Raw genomic sequence first — 20,117 nt, forward strand, 5'->3', positions numbered from 1 at the left:
GACGGACGGACAGACGGACAGACAGACGGAAATGGGAAACCTATTTCTTCGTCTTCTAGGGGTCATGAAAGATCGAGAAAACGTAAAAGTAGAGAGTCGGCCGACGGACTCGATTACAATACTTCCTTTGCTTACGCTCGGGAAGTAAAAATGAAAGCCGAAAGCTCCAATGCATCGGACCTTCAATTACGTAAGTTTGTACAAGATCTTTCAGGTTGCAAAGTAATTGGATCATTAATTAACTTCAAGAAACTGGGGCTCGCGCCATCCGACGAAAATTAACACAGCCTAAAAGGGACGAACAGCATCGAGCTTAAATCCAATCCGTCTGGATCATCATTTAATAACGTCATTTTCCCGACAAAATTATATTAAATTTTGTGATTTAATTGCGAAATCTGAAACGAAATAATAAATCTGAGAGTGATATTAGTCCCCTCTGAAAAGAATAATATTGGATTTTAATCGAGGACGAGCTCTATTACTTTAATCGGAAGAAAATTGGAAATTCTTTTTGTTTTAAAGAATGTGCGAGGGTACGAACATGGAAATCGTATGGCTTTTCAAGAAGAAAATGTATTCGAGCTTCGACACATCATAGAAAGTCAAACTGTCACTCTCATCGGATTAACCCGTTGTAATAAACTTTCCTCCAATCAAAGTAAAACTCGCTAGCCCGAAAATTTAAAAAATAATCCGATTAAGTTTAAATCCACGACGTTCGCACAAAAAAACAGAAATCGCTTTGTGCGTTAAATTGAAATTCTCCACCTAAATCGACATTAACCGCAAAGTGTAACTAATGCTCAAAGTCCCCACTTTCGGCACAACGTATTCCCTAAAGGCAGACAGACGGACAGTAATTGCAAAAATGAAAACCACCAGCTCATGTTTTGCACATTGAGCAAATGTTTACTTAGACCGTAAGTAAATTTTAAGTTCAGAGGATATTGAATCTGTCTGCGTCTACCACCAAACAGGCAAGAAAAACGCAACCTATATTCTAGTTATTTGCGTTATTTAGTCTGTACAGAGGAGCTAAAACAGCAAAGCAATGTGTTACTGATTTTGCAAAACCACTCTTATTGACATTGGAGTCCTCAACCGCCAAAGCCAAGCGCCAAATTTAAATAGTCGATGCTAATAAAAAAACTTGATTCACTACAACTCGTCGCCTGAGAACTTGTTTGATTTACAGACCAGAGCGCGCTCAGGCCAATGTCGACTCTAAGCGTTCAGAAGCAATTTGGTTGGTTTAGACTATAATTTCTGCGGGAAATAGTTGTTTGGTCGGTTTTTATAACGACTAAGTGAATATTTTTGGTACATATTTAGATGATTTTACATATTTTGTTTAACTAAGAATTAATTCTTTATTTGTGTTTTATACTAGCAAAACGTCTTAAACTAAGAATATTGTTGAAATCGTAATAACCCAAAGGATTTTTTTCGAGAAAACGTTTTGGAAACACCGTGTTCTTTTTTGTATGATTTTTTTTAAATGTTTTTAGTGACAATTTTTGTGATTATTTTCGATATACTGTATGATTTTAACAGGGAGAAAAAAAAATGAAAAATTAAAATAATCGAAAAATGGAACATCAGAATATCGAAAAAATGTAAAATTCAAAATTCTAAAATTTAAAAACCGAATTACGAAAAATCGAGAAATCGAAACTCCCAAATTTAAAAAATCGAATAACTGAAAAATCGAAACATCGAAAAACTGGAAAATTGAAAAATCAAAAGATCAAGAAATCGTGGAGTCGAAAAGTCGAACAATTGAGAAACCGAAATAGGCCAAAATCGAAAAATCGAAAAGTTAAAAATTGAACAATTTATAAATTGAGAAATTGAGAATCAAAATATCTAAAAATCCAAATCTCGAGAAATCAAAAGCTTAAAAATTCGAAAAATGAAAAATTGATAGATTGAAAGATCAAAAGAACGAGAAATCGAAAAATGATGAAGTCGAAATATCGAAAAATAGAGAAATCGACAAACAAAAAGTTAAAAGTTGAAAAATTGGAAAAGCGGAAAAATCAAAAAACGAAAAAATGGAAAAATGGAAAAACTGAGAAACCGAAATAGGCCTAAATAAAACATTGAAAAACTGATAAATCGAAAACCTGAACAATCAAATCTCGATAAATCGGGAGTGAAAAATTAGCAAATCGAAAAATTGAAATCAAGAAGTCGAAAAATTAAAATATCAAAAGATTGAAAAATCTAAAATTTAAAAATCCAAAAATTGAAAAATCGAAAAAAGTATTTTTATGTTTTTAGTGACAATTTTTGTGGTTGTTTTCAATACACTGTATGATATCAACAGTGAAAAATCGGAATATCGAAGAACCGAAAATCGAAAAAATGTAAAATTTAAAAATCTAAAATTTAAAAACCGAATAACGAAAAATCGAGAAAACGAAATGATCAAGAAATCGTGGAGTCAAAAAGTCGTACAATTGAGAAACCGAAATAGGCCAAAATCGAAAGGGTAAAAATTCAACAAATTATAAATTGAGACATTGACAATCAAAATATCGAAAAATCCATAAACTTAAAAATTCGAAAAACTGAAAACTCGAGAGATTGAAAGATCAAAAGAACGAGAAAAATCGAAAAATAGAGAAAGCGACAAACAAAACTTAAAAGTTGAAAAATTGGAAAAGCGGAAAAATCAAAAAACGAAAAAATTGAAAACTTGAAAAACTGAGAAACCGAAATCGGCTAAAATAAAAAATTGAAAAACTGATAAATCGAAAACCTGAACAATCAAATCCCTATAAATCGTGAATGAAAAATTAACAAATCGAAAAATTGAAAACCAGGAAGTCGAAAAATAGAAAGACTTAGAAATATTGAAAAATTAAAATATCAAAAACTTGAAAAATCTCAAACTTAAAAACCCAAAAATTGAAAAATCGAAGAAGTAAAAGGGTAGACACATCGAAAAACCCAGAAGTCACAAATAGAAAAGCCGAAGAATTGAAATATTGAAAAATCCTAAAACTGAAATATTTAAAAACTGAAAAATCGAAAAATCAAAAACCTGAAAAATCAAAAAATTAAAGAATTGAAGGACAGGAAAATCGAAACAATCGAAGGTCAATAAATGGGAAAATCAAAACATCGATTAATTGAAAAATCGAAAAATTGAGAGTTTATAAAAGTCAAATTTGAAAAATTAAAAAACTGAAAAATGAAAATTTGACAAAATGACAAACGAAAAACAGAAAATCTAAAACCGGGAACTAAAAAATCAAAAGATTAAGAAATCGAAACTTTTGAAAAATTCTTAACTTGAAAATATGAAATATCGAAGAACTGAAATGAAAAATCGAGAAATCGAAAAATCTAAAATTTTAAAAATTAAAAAAACTAAAATTTAAAAATCGAAAAAGTAAAAAAATCGACACATCGAAAAATCCAGGAGTCAAAAATCGAAAAGTCGAAGAATCGAATTATTGAAAAATCCCAAAACTGAAAATCGAAAAACTGAAAAATGAAAGAAAAATTAAAAATGGAAAACTAATCGGGAAATCAATATATTGAAAAATCGAAAAAGTTAAAACGACAATTGAAAACAGAAAATCTAAAACCGGGAAGTCGAAAAATCGAAAGATTAAGCAATCGAAAAATTGAAAAATCGAAAAAGTAAAAAAAATCGACACATCGAAAACTCCAGAAGCCAAAAATCGAAAAGTCGAAGAATCGAAAAATTGAAAAATCCCAAAACTGAAATATCGAAAAACTGAAAAATGAAAGAAAAATTAAAAATGGGAAACTAAATCGGTAAATCAAAATATTGAAAAATCGAAAAATTTAAAACGACAATTGCAAACCAGAAAATCTAAAGCCGGGAAGTCGAAAAATCAAAAAATTAAGAAATCGAAACATTTGAAAATCGAAAACTTGAAAAATTGAAATATCGAAGAACTGAAATGAAAAATCGAGAAATCGAAAAATCTAAAATTTTAAAAATTAAAAAATCTAAAATTTAAAAATCGAAAAATGGAAAAATCGAAAAAGTAAAAAAATCGACACATCGAAAAATCCAGGAGTCAAAAATCGAAAAGTCGAAGAATCGAAATATTGAAAAATCCCAAAACTGAAATATCGAAAAACTGAAAAATGAAAGAAAAATTAAAACTGGGAAACTAAATCGGGAAATCAAAATATTGAAAAATCTAAAAATTTAGAACGACAATTGAAAACAGAAAATCTAAAACCGGGAAGTCAAAAAATCGAAAGATTAAGCAATAGAAAAATTGAAAAACCGAAAAAGTAAAAAAAATCGCTACATCGAAAACTCCAAAAGCCAAAAATCGAAAACTCGAAGAATCAAAATATTGAAAAATCTCAAAACTGAAATATTGAAAAACTGAAAAATGGAAAACCTGAAAAATCCGAAAACTGAAATATCTAAAAACTGAGAACCTAAAAAGTCGAAAAATTGAGCAATAGAAAAATCCAAAAAGTGAAGTCGAAAAATTGAAACCTTAAAAAATTAAAAAATAAAAAACAAAAACCTGAAAAATCGAAAACTTAAAGAATTGAAGAACAGGAATATCGAAACACTCGAAAGTCATGAAATGGGAAAATCAAAACATCGATTAATGGAAAAATCGAAAAATTGACAGTTTATAAATGTCAAATTTGAAAAATTCAAAAATCGAAATTTTGAAAAAACGACAATTGAAAAACAAAAAATCTAAAACTGGGAAGTCGAAAAATCGATTGATTAAGGAATCAAAACATTTGAAAAATTCGAAAACTTGAAAAACTGAAATATCGAAGAACTGAAAAGAAAAATCGAGAAATCGAAAAATCTAAAATTTTAAATATAGAAAAATTAAAATATCAATAAACTGAAAAATCTAAAATTTAAAAATCGAGAAATTGAAAAAACGGCAATTGAAAAACAAAAAATCTAAAACCGGAAAGTCGAAAAATCGAAAGATTAAGAAATCTAAACATTTGATAAATTGAAATATGGAAGAGCTAAGATGAAAAATCGAGAAATCGAAAAATCAAAAATTTTAAATATGGAAAAATTAAAATACCAAAAAACTGAGAAATCTAAAATTTAAAAATTGAAAAAGTAAAAAGTCGACACATCGAAAAATCCGGAAGTCAAAAATGGAAAAGTCGAAGAACAGAAATATATTGAAAAATCCCAAAACTGAAATATCGAAAAACCGAAAAATGAAAGAAAAACTGAAAAATCCCAAAACAAAAATATCCAAAAACTAAGAATCTAAAGAATCGAAAAATTGAGAAATCGAAAAATCAAAAAAGTGAAGTCCAAATATCGAAACCTTAAAAAAATCGAAAAATTGAAAAATCAAAACCTGCAAAATCGTAATATCGAAAAACTGAATAATAAGTAAACTGAAAAATCCCAACACTGAAATGTCCAAAAACTCAGAAATTAAAAAAATGAGAAATCGAAAAAGTAAAAAGTCGACACATCGAAAAATCCGGAAGTCAAAAATGGAAAAGTCGAAGAATCGAAATATTGAAAAATCCCAAAACCGAAATATCGAAAAACTGAAAAATGAAAGAAAAATTAAAAATGGGAAACTATATCGGGAAATCAACATATTGAAAAATCGAAAAATTTAAAACGACAATTGAAAACAGAAAATCTAAAACCGGGAAGTCGAACAATCAAAAGATTAAGCAATCGAAAAATTGAAAAATCGAAAACGTAAAAAAAATAGACTCATCGAAAACTCCAGAAGCCAAAAATCGAAAAGTCGAAGAATCAAAATACTGAAAAATCCCAAAACTGAAATATCGAAAAACTGAAAAATGAGAGAAAGACTGAAAAATGGAAAACCTGAAAAACCTGATTAAGAAATCAAAACATTTGAAAAATTCGAAAACTTGAAAAATTGAAATATCGAAGAACTGAAATGAAAAATCGAGAAATCGAAAAATCTAAAATTTTAAATATTGAAAAATTAAAATATCAAAAAACTGAAAAATCTAAAATTTAAAAATCGAGAATTTGAAAAAACGGCAATTGAAAAACAGAAAATCTAAAACCGGGAAGTCGAAAACATTTGAAAAATTGAAATATGGAAGAGCTAAAATGAAAAATCGAGAAATCGAAAAATCTAAAATTTTAAATATGGAAAAATTAAAATACCAAAAAATTGACAAATCTAAAATTTAAAACTCGAAAAAGTAAAAATTCGACACATCGAAAATTTCGGAAGTCAAAAATGGAAAAGTCGAAGAACAGAAATATTGAAAAATCCCAAAACTGAAATATCGAAAAAGCGAAAAATGAAAGAAAAACTGACGAATCGAAACACTGAAAAATCCCAAAACTGAAATATCCAAAAACTAAGAATCTAAAGAATCGAAAAATTGAGAAATAGAAAAATCAAAAAAGTGAAGTCGAAATATCGAAACCTTAAAAAATCGAAAAATTGAAAAATCAAAAACCTATAAAATCGTAAGATCGAAAAATTGAATAATAAGTTAACTGAAAAGTCCCAAAACTGAAGTGTCCAAAAACTGAGAAATTAAAAAATTGAGAAATCGAAAAATCAAAAAAGTGAATCTGAAAAATCGAAACCTGAAAAAATAAAAAAATTGTAAAACCAAAAACCTGAAAAAAAAATTAATTCAAAAATCGACGAATAAAGAGTTTATAAAAGCCAAAAATTGAAAAATCAAAATATTTAAAAATCATAAAATTGAAGAGAAAAACTGTAAACCGAGAAATTGAAAAATTGAGAAATTGTAAAATCCAAGAATTGAAAAATAAATAGGAGTAAACTGAAAAGTCCCCAAACTAAAATTTCGAAAAACCGAGAATTCTAAAGTTGAAACAGCAGAAATTATGGTCGAAACCGGTAACCAGCTTGTAATATTCTGGTAAATCTAGTGTCAATTTGTCGAAAGTAAAACGCGTCGTTAAAAATATGATGGCATTTTTTCTAGTTAATTTTATTCCTAGTTAGAAACCAACACTATTGCCAACATAAGTCGAGGAGTCCTCAACCGTCATTTAATTTAAACTATGACGCTTCTCTATGTTCTCTGACTAAACTATCAAGCGTGATTATCTCTCCTCGCTTACCATTGGCCCATAGCAACAACAAACCAAATCCGATCAGTTTAATATTTATATTAAAATTCCAAAATTACTTAACCAAACACAACACCCTAAAGTCACAGGAATCACAAACATATATCTTTTAGCTCCAACTCCCGAATCTTGTCCCACTCCTACATAATACACATCAAAGCCTTCAAAATTCTTCTTCATAAATTTCTGTTCATGACTTGCCACTGCTTTTTCAATAAAACCAAGCGCACTGTCAACTCTGCCGAACATCGAAGACGCATTTTTAAGCTTACAGTCGACTCCAAAAGACACCACCCCCACCAAAACATTGTCTACGTAGAGAGGACCTCCCGAATCTCCCCTACAGGGATGATTACCATGTGGTCCACTGCCTGTACAAAACATAGTAAGATCTTGAAAAATATATTTGTAGTGTATTTCACACGATGTTTCATTCCAAATATGCACGGATATGCAAATGGGTTCCATGACTTTGGATTGGACCCAAGGTCTGTTTTCACTCCACGTTACGACGACGCCGACATCGTCGTTGTGATGCGCTAAGTGAAGAAATAGATCAGTGCTAGGGAGAACAGCAAAGTTTATGTTCTGGGGAAAGCTTCTTTCGAGGAAGAGTAGGCTGACGTCATTCTCTAGGGTTTTTGGGTCGTATGTTTCTTGCAAGTAGATTTTTGATGCCTTAATAATTGTGGTCCTACTTTTTGATTGGGTGCCCTTTTTCATTACGCGTATTGCAGAAGGGGGTCGTACCATGTAGACGCAATGACTTGCCGTCACAACCCATCTGGTTTGTATAAGGGCGCCAGCACAAAATTGTGATAATCTTGCTGTTCTTAAAGTTACGGCGCTGTCATACTCTTCCAGGGTGCATTCTTTGACCAAATTATGGAAGTTGTCTACGCTGATAAATCTGGTGATTAGTATCACGTATAATAAGTAAGTTGGTAGACGAGAATGATAAAGAAACATCAACACGAAGCTTTTTCAGTCTCAAGTTGACAATCAATTGACATTTTATGCTATTGACTCTCTATGACAAATTGATTAGCAGCTTTTTGGCTTGTTCATTTTATGTTTTTTCAGTTCGGTTTTTTATTTTCTTTATTTTTTCAGTTTCAATTTCGTCAATTTTTAGTTTTTTTGGTTTTTTAATTCTACAACTCTCCGAATTTTCATTTTTAAATTTTTCAGTTTTTCGATTTTCCAACTTTTGGATGATTCAGTTTTCAGATTTCCTATTTCACAAGTTTGCAAGTTTTCGTTTGGGTTTTTATTTTCTTGATTCATTCAATTTTTCGATTTTTCAACTTTTAGATTGTTTAATTTTTGATTTTTTTTAATTTTAGATTTTTCGGTTTCATGTATTTTTCTGGTTGTAATTATAAAAATCTAAAAATAATAATAATAATTTAAACAATTTTTCACTTTTTCAATTTTTGGTTATAGAATTTTTCGGTTTTTCAATTATTGGCTTTGAAAACTTGTTCATTTATTCGACTTTTCAATTTTTCGATTCTCCGGTTTTTCATTTCTTCAAATTTTTGACATACAACTCTTCAAGTGTTCATTTTTAAATTATTTTTTCTATTTTCCACCTTTCGGATGTTTCAATTTTCAGATTTGCAGTTTCACGAGTTTTCAGTTTTTAATTTTTCAATTTTTAGATTTGCAGTTTCACGAGTTTTCAGTTTTTAATTTTTCAATTTTTCATGTCTGGAATTTCTAAATTTGTAATTTTTAGTTTCGGTTTTTATTTTCTTGGTTCATTCAATTTTCCGATTTTTCACTTTTAGATTGTTTAATTTTTGATTTTCCCAATTTTAGATTTTTCAGTTTCATGATTTTTCAATTTTTTGTTTCTTCAATTTTTGATTTGCAATTTTTCTGCTTCTCATTATAAATATGTAAAAATAATAATAATAAAATAAAATTTAAAAAAAAAATCACTTTTTCACTTTTAGATTATAGAATTTTTCCGGTTTTCAATTATTGGATTTGTTGTTCATTTATTTGACTTTTCAATTTTTCGATTCTCCAATTTTTCGTTTCTTCAAATTTTCGATTTGCAATTTTCCAATTTTTAATTTTGTTGTTTCTTCAATTTTACGACATGCAATTCTTCAAGTTTTCATGTTAATAATTTTTTCAATTTTTCTATTTTCGACTTTTTCGATTTTTCAATTTTTCATTTTTAAATTTTTCGATTTGGAATTTTTCGTTTCGGTTTTTATTTTCTGATTCATTAAATTTGTCGATTTTTCAACCTTTAGATTATGTATTTAAATTTTTTGATTTTTTCAATTTTAGATTTTTGAGTTTTATCATTTTTTAATTTTTTACTTTTTCAATTTTAGATTATATGTAGAATTTTTCCGTTTTAAATGATGGATTTTAAAACTTTTCCATTTTTTCAATTTTTAATTTTTTAATTTTTCGATTCTCCTGTTCTTCATTTCTTCAAAATTTCGATTTGCAAATTATTTGTTTCGGTTTTTCATTTTCTTCACTTTTTCAATTTTTCAATTTGCAATTTTTTGTTATTTTTTTTTGTTTTTTCAATTTTACAACATGCAACACTTAAAGTTTCCATTTTCAAATTTTTCACTTTTTCTTTTTTCCACCTTTTGGATGTTTTAATTTTTAGATTTTGCAATTTCTAGATTTGCAATTTCCGAATTTTAAATTTTTTGATTTTTCACTTTTTCATGTTTTGAACTTTTCGATTTGCAATTGTTCGTTTCGATTTATATTTTCTTGATTCATTCAATTTTGCGATTTTTCAACTTTTAGGTTATTTAATTCTTGATTTTTTCAATTTTAGTTTTTTCAATTTTTGATTTGCAATTTTTTTAGTTTTGATTATAAATATATTATAATAATATTTTTTTAAATTAGTTGCATTTTCAATTTTAGATTATAAAATTTTTCCGTTTTTCAATGGCTGGATTTTAAAAGTTGTTCATTTATCGACGTTTCAATTTTTTTATTTTTAATTTGTGAATTTTTCTATTTTTCAGTTTTTCTTTTTTTCACATTTTCAAATTACAATTATTTGTTTCGGTTTTTTGTATCTTTATTTTTTTCAATTTTTCGATTTGCAATTTTTTTGGTTCTCGTAATAAATATGTAATAATCCAATAATAATAATAATTTAATTATTTTTCACTTTTTCAGATTTAGAATATAGAATTTTTCTTATTTTTCAATTATTGGAGTTTAAAACTTGTTCATTTATTCGACTTTTCAAGTTTTCGATTTTTAATTTTTCAATTTTGCGATTCACCAATTTTTCATTTCATCAAATTTTCGATTTGGAATTATTCATTTCGGTTTTTTATTACCTTTGTTCGTTCAACTTCTCTTCTCTTCAATTTTTCGATTTGCAATTTTTCAATTTTTAATTCTTTTGTTTCTTCAATTTTACGACAGGCAACTCTTCAAGTTTCCATTTTAAAATTTTTCTATTTTCCACCTTTTGGGTGTTTCAATTTTTAGATTTACAGTTTCATGAGTTTCCAATTTTTCGATTCTTTAGGTTTTCATGTCTTGAATTTGTCGATTTGCAATTTTTCGTTTCGGTTTTTATTTTCTTGATTCATTCAGTTTTTCGATTTTTCAACTATTAGATTGTTTAATTTTTGATTTTCTCAATTTTAGATTTTTCACTTTCATGATTTTTCAATTTTTCGTTTCTCCAATTTTTGATTTGCAATTTTTCTGGTTTTCATTATAAATATGTAAAAATAAATAATATATAAAATTTTAAAAAATTTTCAGTTTTTCATTTTTAGATTATGGAATTTTTCCGTTTTTCAATTATTGGATTTGTTGTTCATTTATTCGACTTTTCAATTTTTCGTTTCTTCAAATTTTCGATTTGCAATTATTTATTTCGGTTTTTTATCTTTATTTTTTCAACTTCTCATTTCTTCAATTTTTCGATTTGCAATTTTTCAATTTTTAATTTTGTTGTTTCTTCAATTTTACGAAGTTTTCATTTTAATAAATTTTTCAATTTGTCTATTTTCGAATTTTTCGATTTTTCAATTTTTCATTTTTGAATTTTTCGATGTGCAAATTTTCGTTTCGGTTTTTATTTTCTTGATTCATTAAATTTTTCGATTTTTCAACCTTTAGTTAGATTATATGTATGTATATTTAATTTTTTGATTTTTTCATTCTTAGATTTTTGAGTTTTATCACTTTTTAATTTTTCACTTTTTCATTATATGTAGAATGAAAAAGTGAAAAATTAATTTTGAATGATTGGATTTTAAAACTTAAAAAAAAATTAAAGTTTTCAATGATTGGATTTTAAAACTTTTCCATTTTCTCGATTTTTGATTTTTTAATTTTTCGATTCTCCTGTTCTTCATTTCTTCAAATTTTCCATTTGCAACTATTTGTTTCGGTTTCTTATTTTATTTTACTTTTTCGATTTTTCTTTTCTTAAATTTTTCGGTTTCCAATTTTTCAATTGTTATTTTTTTTTTGTTTTTTCAATTTTACAACATGCAACTTTTTAGATTTTGCAATTTCTAGATTTAGAATTTCACGAATTTTCATTATTTAATTTTTTAATTTTTTGATTTTTCAATTTTTCAAGTCTTGAATTTTTTTATTTTTCATGTCTTGAATTTTATGACTTGCAATTTTTCACTTCGATTTTTATTTTCTTGATTCATTCAATTTTGCGATTTTTCAAATTTTAGATTATTTAATTGCTGTTTTTTTCTATTTTAGTTTTTTCAGTTTCATGATTTTTCAATTTTTCGTTTCTTCAATTTTTGATTTGCAATTTTTTTAGTTTTCATTATAAATATACATATAATAATAATAATAATAATTTTTAAAATTGTTTTCATTTTCCATTTTAGATTATAAAATTTTTCCGTTTTTCAATGACTGGATTTTAAAAGTTCTTCATTTATCGACGTTTAAATTTTTTGTTTTTAATTTGTCAATTTTTCAATTCTTCAGTTTTTCATTTTTTCACATTTTCAAGTTACAATTATTTGTTTCGGTTTTTTGTATCTTTATTTTTAATTTTTTTGTTCTTCAATTATACGACATGCAACTCTAAGTTTTCATTTTAAATTTTTTTAATTTTAGATTTTGCAATTTCTAGATTTGCAATTTTAGAAATTTTCATTTTTTAATTTTTCAATTTTTCGATATTTCGGAATTTTCAATTTTTCAATTTTTCGATTGGCAATTTTTCGGTATTAAATTTTTCGACTTTTCAAGTTTTAAATTTTAAAATTTTTCAATTCTTCGTTTCGTCAATTTTTGATTTGCAATTTTTATAGTTTTCGTTATAACTATGTAATAATAACAATAATAATTTTTAAAATTTATGATTTTTTCAAATTTAGATTATAGAATTTTTCCGTTTTTCAATGATTGGATTTTAAAACTTATTCATTTATTCGACTTTTCAAATTTTGGATTTTTAATTTTTGAATTTTACGGTTCTTCAGTTTTTCATTTCTTCACATTTTCGGTTGCAATTCTTCAAGTTTTCATTTTAATAAATTTTTCTGTTTTTTCTATTTACAGCTTTTTCAATTTTTCAATTTTTCATTTCCGAATTTTCGATTTTTCAACCTTTAGATTATGTATTTAACTTTTTGATGTTTTCAATTTTAGATTTTTGAGTTTTATCATTTTTTAATTTTTCACTTTTTCAATTTTAGATTATATTATGTAGAATTTTTCCGTTTTCAATTATTGGATTTTACAACTTGTTCATTTTTTTGGATTCTTTAGTTTTTCATTTTTTCACATTTTCAAATTACGATTATTTGTTTTTTCAATTTTACAACATGCAACACTTGAAGTTTCCATTTTAAAATTTTTCACTTTTTCTGTTTTCCACCTTTTGGTTGTTTTAATTTTTAGATTTTGCAATTTCACGAATTTTTATTTTTTATTTTTAAAATTTTTCGATTTTTCAATTTTCCATATCTTGAATTTTTCGATTCGATTTTTATTTTCTTCATTCATTCAATTTTTCGATTTTTCAACTTTTAGATTACTTAATTGTTGATTTTTTCAATTTTAGTTTTTTCAGTTTCATGATTTTTCAATTTTGCGTTTCTTCAAATTTTCATTTGCACTTTTTTTAGTTTTCATTATAAATATATAACAATAATAATGATTTTTAAAATTATTTGCCTTTTCAGTTTTAGATTATAAAATTTTTCCGTTTTTCAGTGCCTGGACTTTAAAAGTTGTTCATTTATCGACGTTTAATTTTTTTATTTTTAATTTGTCAATTTTTCAATTCTTTAGTTTTTCATTTCTTCACATTTTCAAATTACAATTATTTGTTTCGGTTTTTTGTATCTTTATTTATTTCAATTGAAATTTTGCGTTTTTAAAATTTTCGATCTTTCGAGTTTTAAATTTTTGATTTTTTTTGTTCTTCCATTTTACGACACGCAACTCTTCAAGTTTTCATTTTTAAATTTTTCAGATTTTCTATTTTCCACTTTTTGGATGTTTTAATTTTAAAACTTGTTCATTTATTGCTTTTTCCCAATTTTTCTTTTTTTAATTTTTCAATTTTTCGATTGTTCAGTTATTCATTTCTTCAAATTTTCGGTTTACAATTATTTATTTCGGTTTCTTAGTACATATTTTATTTTGTCAATTTTTCTAATTTTCAATTTCAAATTTTTTTAATTTTTCTCTGCTTCTATTTTTCATTTTTTCATTTTTTTTGTTCTTCAATTATACAACATGCAACTCTTCAAGTTTTCATTTTAAAATTTTTAAATTTTTCTATTTTCCACTTTTTGGATGTTTCAATTTTTAGATGTTGCAATTTCTAGATTTGCAATTTGACGAATTTTCATTTTTTAATTCTTCAATTTTTCGATTTTTCAAAATTTTCAATTTTTCAATTTTTCGGTTTGCAGTTTTTCGGTATTAAATTTTTCGAATTTTCATGATTTAAATTTTAAAATTTTAATTTTTTTCAATTTTAGATTTTTCGGTTTCATAATTTTTCAATTTTTCGTTTCTTCAATTTTTCGATTTGCAATTTATCAATTTTTAATTTTTTTGTTCTTCAATTTTACGCCATTCAACTCTTCAAGTTTTCATTTTTAAATTTTTCAGATTTTCTATTTTCCACTTTTTGGATGTTTTAATTTTAAAACTTATTCATTTATTGTTTTTCCCAATTTTTCTTTTTTTAATTTTTCAATTTTTCGATTGTTCAGTTATTCATTTCTTCAAATTTTCGGTTTACAATTATTTATTTCAGTTTCTTAGTATTTTATTTTGTCAATTTTTCGATTTTTCAATTTCAATTTTTTTTAATTTTTCTCTACTTCTATTTTTCATATTTTCATTTTTTTTGTTCTTCAATTATACAACATGCAACTCTTCAAGTTTTCATTTTAAATTTTTTTAATTTTTCTATTTTCCACTTTTTGGATGTTTCAATTTTTAGATTTTGCAATTTCTGGATTTGCAATTTGACGAATTTTCATTTTTTAATTCTTCAATTTTTCGATTTTTCAAGATTTTCAATTTTTAAATTTTTCGGTTTGCAGTTTTTCGGTATTAAATTTTTCGACTTTTCAAGATTTAAATTTAAAAATTTTTATTTTTTTCAATTTTAGACTTCTCAGTTTCATGATTTTTTAATTTTTCGTTTCTCCAATTTTTGATTTGCAATTTTTCTAGTTTTCCTTATAGATATATAATAACAATAATTTTTAAAATTTATGACTTTCAAATTTAGATTATAGAATTTTTCCGATTTTCATTGATTGGATTTTTAATTTTTGAATTTTTCGGTTCTTCAGTTCTTCATTTCTTCAAATTTTCAATTTTTAACTTTTTTTGTTCTTCAATTTTACGACAAAATCTAAAAATTGAAATATCCAGAAGGTGGAAAATAGAAAAACTGAAAAATTTTAAAATGAAAACTTGAAGAGTGAAGTTTTCATTTTTAAATTTTTCAGTGTTTCTATAAAACTTGAAGAGTCAAGTTTTCATTTTTAAATTTTTCAGTGTTTTTATTTTCCACCTTCCGGATGTTTCAATTTTTAGATTTTGCAATTTCACGCATTTTCATTGTTTGATTTTTCAAATTTTCGATTTTTCAACTTCTAACTTTTAAAATTTTTCTTTTTATCAATTCTAGATTTTTCAGTTCCTCCGTTTTTCAATTGTTCGTTTATTCAATTTTTGAATTGCAATTAAATGTGAAACTAATTACATATAATTTTTAAAATTGTTCCTTTTTCCAGTTTTATGATTTTAGAATTTTTCCATTTTTCAGTTATTGATTTTAAAACTTTTTGATGATTCGATTTTTCAATTTTTAGATTTTTTTAACTTTTCAGTTTTTTATTTTTCAATCCCTCGAGATTTAATTATTTAATTTTCAATGTTACAGTTTTTCGACTTTGCAATTTTAAAGATTCTATAATCTTCCGATTTTTAACTAATGTTTTGATTTTTAAGTTACCCGATTTTTAGTTTTCTAATGTCCCAATATTTCGTGCCTTTAGTTCTTTCATTTGGAAATTTTGGGTTTTTCAGTTTTTCGATTTTGCAATTTTTCGTTTTTTCAGTTTTTCGATTTTTCAACTTTTCCGATTTTTTAGTTTTTCGATTTTTCAACTTTTCGAATAAAAAAAGTGGAATTGTAAAATTGAAAAATCAAAAATGAATAAAAATATCCAGATTTTTCGAACAATTATAAGAATTGATTTTGTGAATTTTATATTGTATAATAACGATTTACAATGATTACAATAACCTTAAAACATGTGCAAGCGTATCTTATTTTATATGTAGACTATACCTATAATAAAAAAATATATTATGTACATTTTGGAAATGACATCTACGTGATATATACAAAATTTAACAACAAACGTTGAGAAAACATGAAAGTGGCGAGTCGCCCGATTGACTCGACAACTATACTTGCTTATCTTACACTTTTAAAGTAAAAGCGTGCATCAAGTTGGTTTTGGCAAACCTGTCACAGGGTTTTTAATGAAAATTTGCCGCTTCGTTGAGATTATTGGTTGCCTACCTATCAGGCAGCAAACACACTAAAAAACGTAAAATTTTATTTTCTAAAATATCAATACACTATTACACCACAGGTAAATTTCAACCAATTTAAAAAACACCTATTACATCACCGTTAGCAACACCAACCCAGCAACAAGTGCCACTATCAAAGATCCTTTAGCTTCAAATCCCCTTGATCCCACATAATAAGCGTAGAAACCTTCAACACTCTTATTACCAAACTCGTACCCCTGACTTCTCACCGTCTGTTCGATAAACTCAAGAGCCCTATCGACTCTGCTAAACAACGTCAACGCATCTTTCATCTTGCAGTCCTTTCCATAAGTCACCAGCCCCAACACCACCCCTTTTACAAACAAAGGACATCCAGTATCTCCTTTACACGGTTGCTCACCCTCAGGACCACTACTCGTGCAAAACATCGTCTCATTGTCCACATACCTTTCGTAAAACGCCGCACAATCATCGAGAGTCCCCAGACGCACAGCTAAACAAAAGGAATCCATGACTTTTCCCGGATTCTTCGGCCGGTTCCCGACCCACCCCAATATAGTGGCTATTGTTTCCTGTATATCAACTAAGTATGTGAACAGATCGGCGCTAGAGAGAGATGGGAAAGTCATAGGGTGCGAGAAACCCTTTTTCAGATAGAGTAAACAGATGTTGTGTTCGAGAGTCTTGGGGTCGTACACGTCTTGGATGTAGACTTTTTCCACCTCGATTACTCTCTGGGTTTCGGGAAGAAGGCCTTTGCCCATCACACCCAGCGAAGTTGGGTTTCGTATTCCGTCAAGGCAGTGGCTTGCTGTTAGGACCCATCTGGCTTGGACGAGGATTCCGCCACAAATTAGGGATGATGTTGAGGAGCGTAGGGTTACTCCACTGCTGTAAGTGGCTAGGGTGCATCGTTGAGCCAAGACATGGTATTTGTCGTCAGAGATGAATCTAAGAAGCACTATCAAGTATAGCAGATTCTTATTCGAGAAATTTGGTACATTTGAGGGATAAAGAGACATCAATAAAAGAGTTTTTAGGTAGCTTCTGATCTAATTACACACTGACACAAAATCGTGTCAAAAATGTTTTGACACTTTACCAAATGCAATCAAATTGATTGATAATAATCCTCAAAAGATTTTATTATTAGTAATAATTCACAGGGACTGGGACACCCTATATATACGGACAAAGTGTAACTTAAAAAATCTACTTCACACTCAAATAACTTATTCACGCTTGTAGAGAGTTCACCAATCACCAGGCTATTGTGAATAGTTTCCGGATTATCCCCCGGAACAGTTCGCTTTGAAGATCAAATAAAGGAATTCCAGCATCCTACATTCCAAACTATAACGCAAAACTTTTATGCTACATACAGTTGCTCAAGATTTATGTCCTTTCAAACACACTATTTTATAAGATCGTAAACTATTTTATATTAGGTGAATGTCAGATGCAGCTATAGAACGTGGTCATTTCGATTTGATTCATATTTAAAAGCACCCAGTTAACGAAGATTTATATTTATATTTATCGCAAACGACAGCAACATCAGTGTTCACTGAACAAATTTTAAGCAAAACTAACCTACATTTTTTCGGTCTATTGTTTATGCTAAATTGGTAAAATAATCCAGGCTGTTGCCTATTAAATTTACTAAGTAATTCATCTAAATCCGATACATTATTATCGTTCAACAAAGTCCTGTGTTGGTACAATTTTTTAGTGAAAATATTGTGTATGCAACTAGTAATACACGCGTGTGCGTCATTTGGAGTCTATCCCTCTTGTTCACTTACAGATCCATATTTTGTACATCGCTGTCAGAAAAACTAGAAACAAGTGGAAATTCCAAATTTTTTGCTTGATATTTGTTGTATGTAACTACCATTCACCTTCATTTATAATGATTACTGATGAAAAATAGTAAATTAGTGACAGTTACGTACATACATGTTTTCGAGATTGGTGTGTCTCAAAGGTTCACTCGATGAGAAAAATTTTTATTGGAATTTTTAGATTTAACCTCTTGAACTTTGGGTTATCTGTATCCACTGTATAAAATTGTAGTACATGGTTATTGTATGCGTTATTGTTACTGCTATCAACTTGGATACCTGCATAATATCTTATCGTTTGATAACAGCCAACGCAAAATCAACGAAGTATGACAGAACACAAATTTCTTAATCCATATTTCAGAACAAAAATTGAAAATTTTAGTTGAGATTTTTCTAATATAATTCTAGAATAGTTGTCATCATTTTTTATGACTTTGCAATGGATAAACAGGGGTGGATGGGAAAAAAATTAGACCGGCACCTGAAAGGCCGAAATTTTATTTATTTAAAATTATATAAAATTTGGATTCCCGCGCTTTGATGTGCGAAGACTACCGGTGTCTCTGGAAAATTTCCTTTTTCCAGACGGCCGAATCCGCCTCTGTCTGTGGTGTGTTGTCATGGAAGTAATTTGAAAAAATCTCAGGGACCACTTGTGAGTTGTTTTTGGAGCACATATTTTGAAAAAATCTCGGGACCTCTTGTGTCTGGTTTTTAAAGTAATTTGAAAGAATCTTGGAGACCTCTTTTGTCTGATTTTTGAAGTACTTTGAAAGAATCTCGGGGACCTCTTGTGACTGGTTTTTAACGTAATTTGAAAGAATCTCGGGGACTCCTTGTGCCTGGTTTTTGAGGACTTTTTTTGTTTTGATTTTGAAGTAGTTTGAAAGAATTTCGGAAAATCTTATACCTGATTTTTGAAGTATTTTGAAAGAATCTTGGGGATCCGTTGCGTATAGTTTTTGAAGTAGACCCCTTGTGTCTGGTTTTTGAACATGTAAGAATCTCGAGGATCTCCCGTGTCTGATTTTTGAAGTAGTTTAAAGTATCTCTTCTTCATCTTTTGTTCTGATTTGAAGTAGTTTGAAAAAATCTACAGGAGTCATGTTTTTCTAATTTTTGAAGCAGTTTGAAAAAATCTGTAGATCCCTTGTGCGTAATTTTTGAAGTAGGTTGAAAAATCTTGGAGGCCACTTTTGTTTTGTTTTTGAAGTAGTTTGAAAGAATCTTGGGTTCACCAGTATTTTTTTTGAAGCAATTTGAAAGAATCTCCAGAACTTCTTCTGTCTGATTTTGGAAGTAGTTTGAAAGAATTTAAGGGACTTCCAATGTCTTGTTTTTGAAACAGTTTGAAAAAATCTCGGGAACCTCTTGTGCCTGGTTTTTAACGTAATTTGAAAGAATCTCGGGGACTTCTTGTGTCTCGTTTTTGAAGTAATGTGAAAGAATATCGGGGACCTCTTTTGTTCTCGAGGACTCCTTTTGTTTTGATTTTGAAGTAATTTGAAAAAATTTCGGGAAATCTTATACCTGATTTTTTAAGTATTTTGAAAGAATCTTGGGGATCCGTTGTGCCTAGTTTTTGAAGTAGACCTCTTGTGTCTGGATTTTGAACATGTAAGAATCTCGAGGATCTCCGTGTCTGATTTTTGCATTAGTTTAAAGCATCTCTTCTTCATCTTTGCTTCTGATTTTGAAGTAGTTTGAAAAAATCTACAGGAGTCATTTTTTTCTGGGTTTTGAAGTAGTTTGAAAAAATCTTGAGATCTCTTGTGCCTAATTTTTGAAGTAGGTTGAAAAATCTTGGGAACCACTTCTGCTTTGTTTTTGAAGTAGTTTGAAAGAGTCTTGGATTCACCAATATTTTTTTTAAGCAATTTGAAAGAATCTCCAGAACTTCTGCTGTCTGATTTTTGAAGTAGTTTGAAAGAATCTAAGGGACTTCCAATGTCTTGTTTTTGAAACAGTTTGAAAAAATCTCAGGGGCCCCTTGTGACTGGTTTTTAACGTAATTTGAAAGAATCTTGAGGACTTCTTGTGTCTGGTTTTTGAAGTAACGTGAAAGAATCTCAGGGACCTCTTTAGTTCTCGAGGACTCCTTT

General features: G+C 27.8%; 1 protein-coding gene across 1 annotated transcript; it reads right to left on the minus strand.

The window, feature by feature from the left end:
* Positions 1-16,246: 16,246 nt before the first annotated feature.
* LOC135133011 (serine protease 1-like) lies at positions 16,247-18,011 on the minus strand. The gene is made up of 2 exons (XM_064061236.1): positions 17,974-18,011; positions 16,247-17,119 (listed from the first exon to the last, which is right to left on the minus strand). The coding sequence occupies exons 1-2, from the start codon at positions 17,979-17,981 to the stop codon at positions 16,276-16,278; spliced, it is 852 nt and encodes a 283-aa protein (XP_063917306.1). The 5' UTR covers positions 17,982-18,011; the 3' UTR covers positions 16,247-16,275.
* Positions 18,012-20,117: the final 2,106 nt, after the last annotated feature.

Source organism: Zophobas morio, unplaced genomic scaffold, assembly GCF_036711695.1.
Source record: "Zophobas morio isolate AGI-343-1 ecotype UQ-CSIRO unplaced genomic scaffold, CSIRO_AGI_Zmor_V1 ptg000021l, whole genome shotgun sequence".
Lineage (NCBI taxonomy): Eukaryota > Metazoa > Arthropoda > Insecta > Coleoptera > Tenebrionidae > Zophobas > Zophobas morio.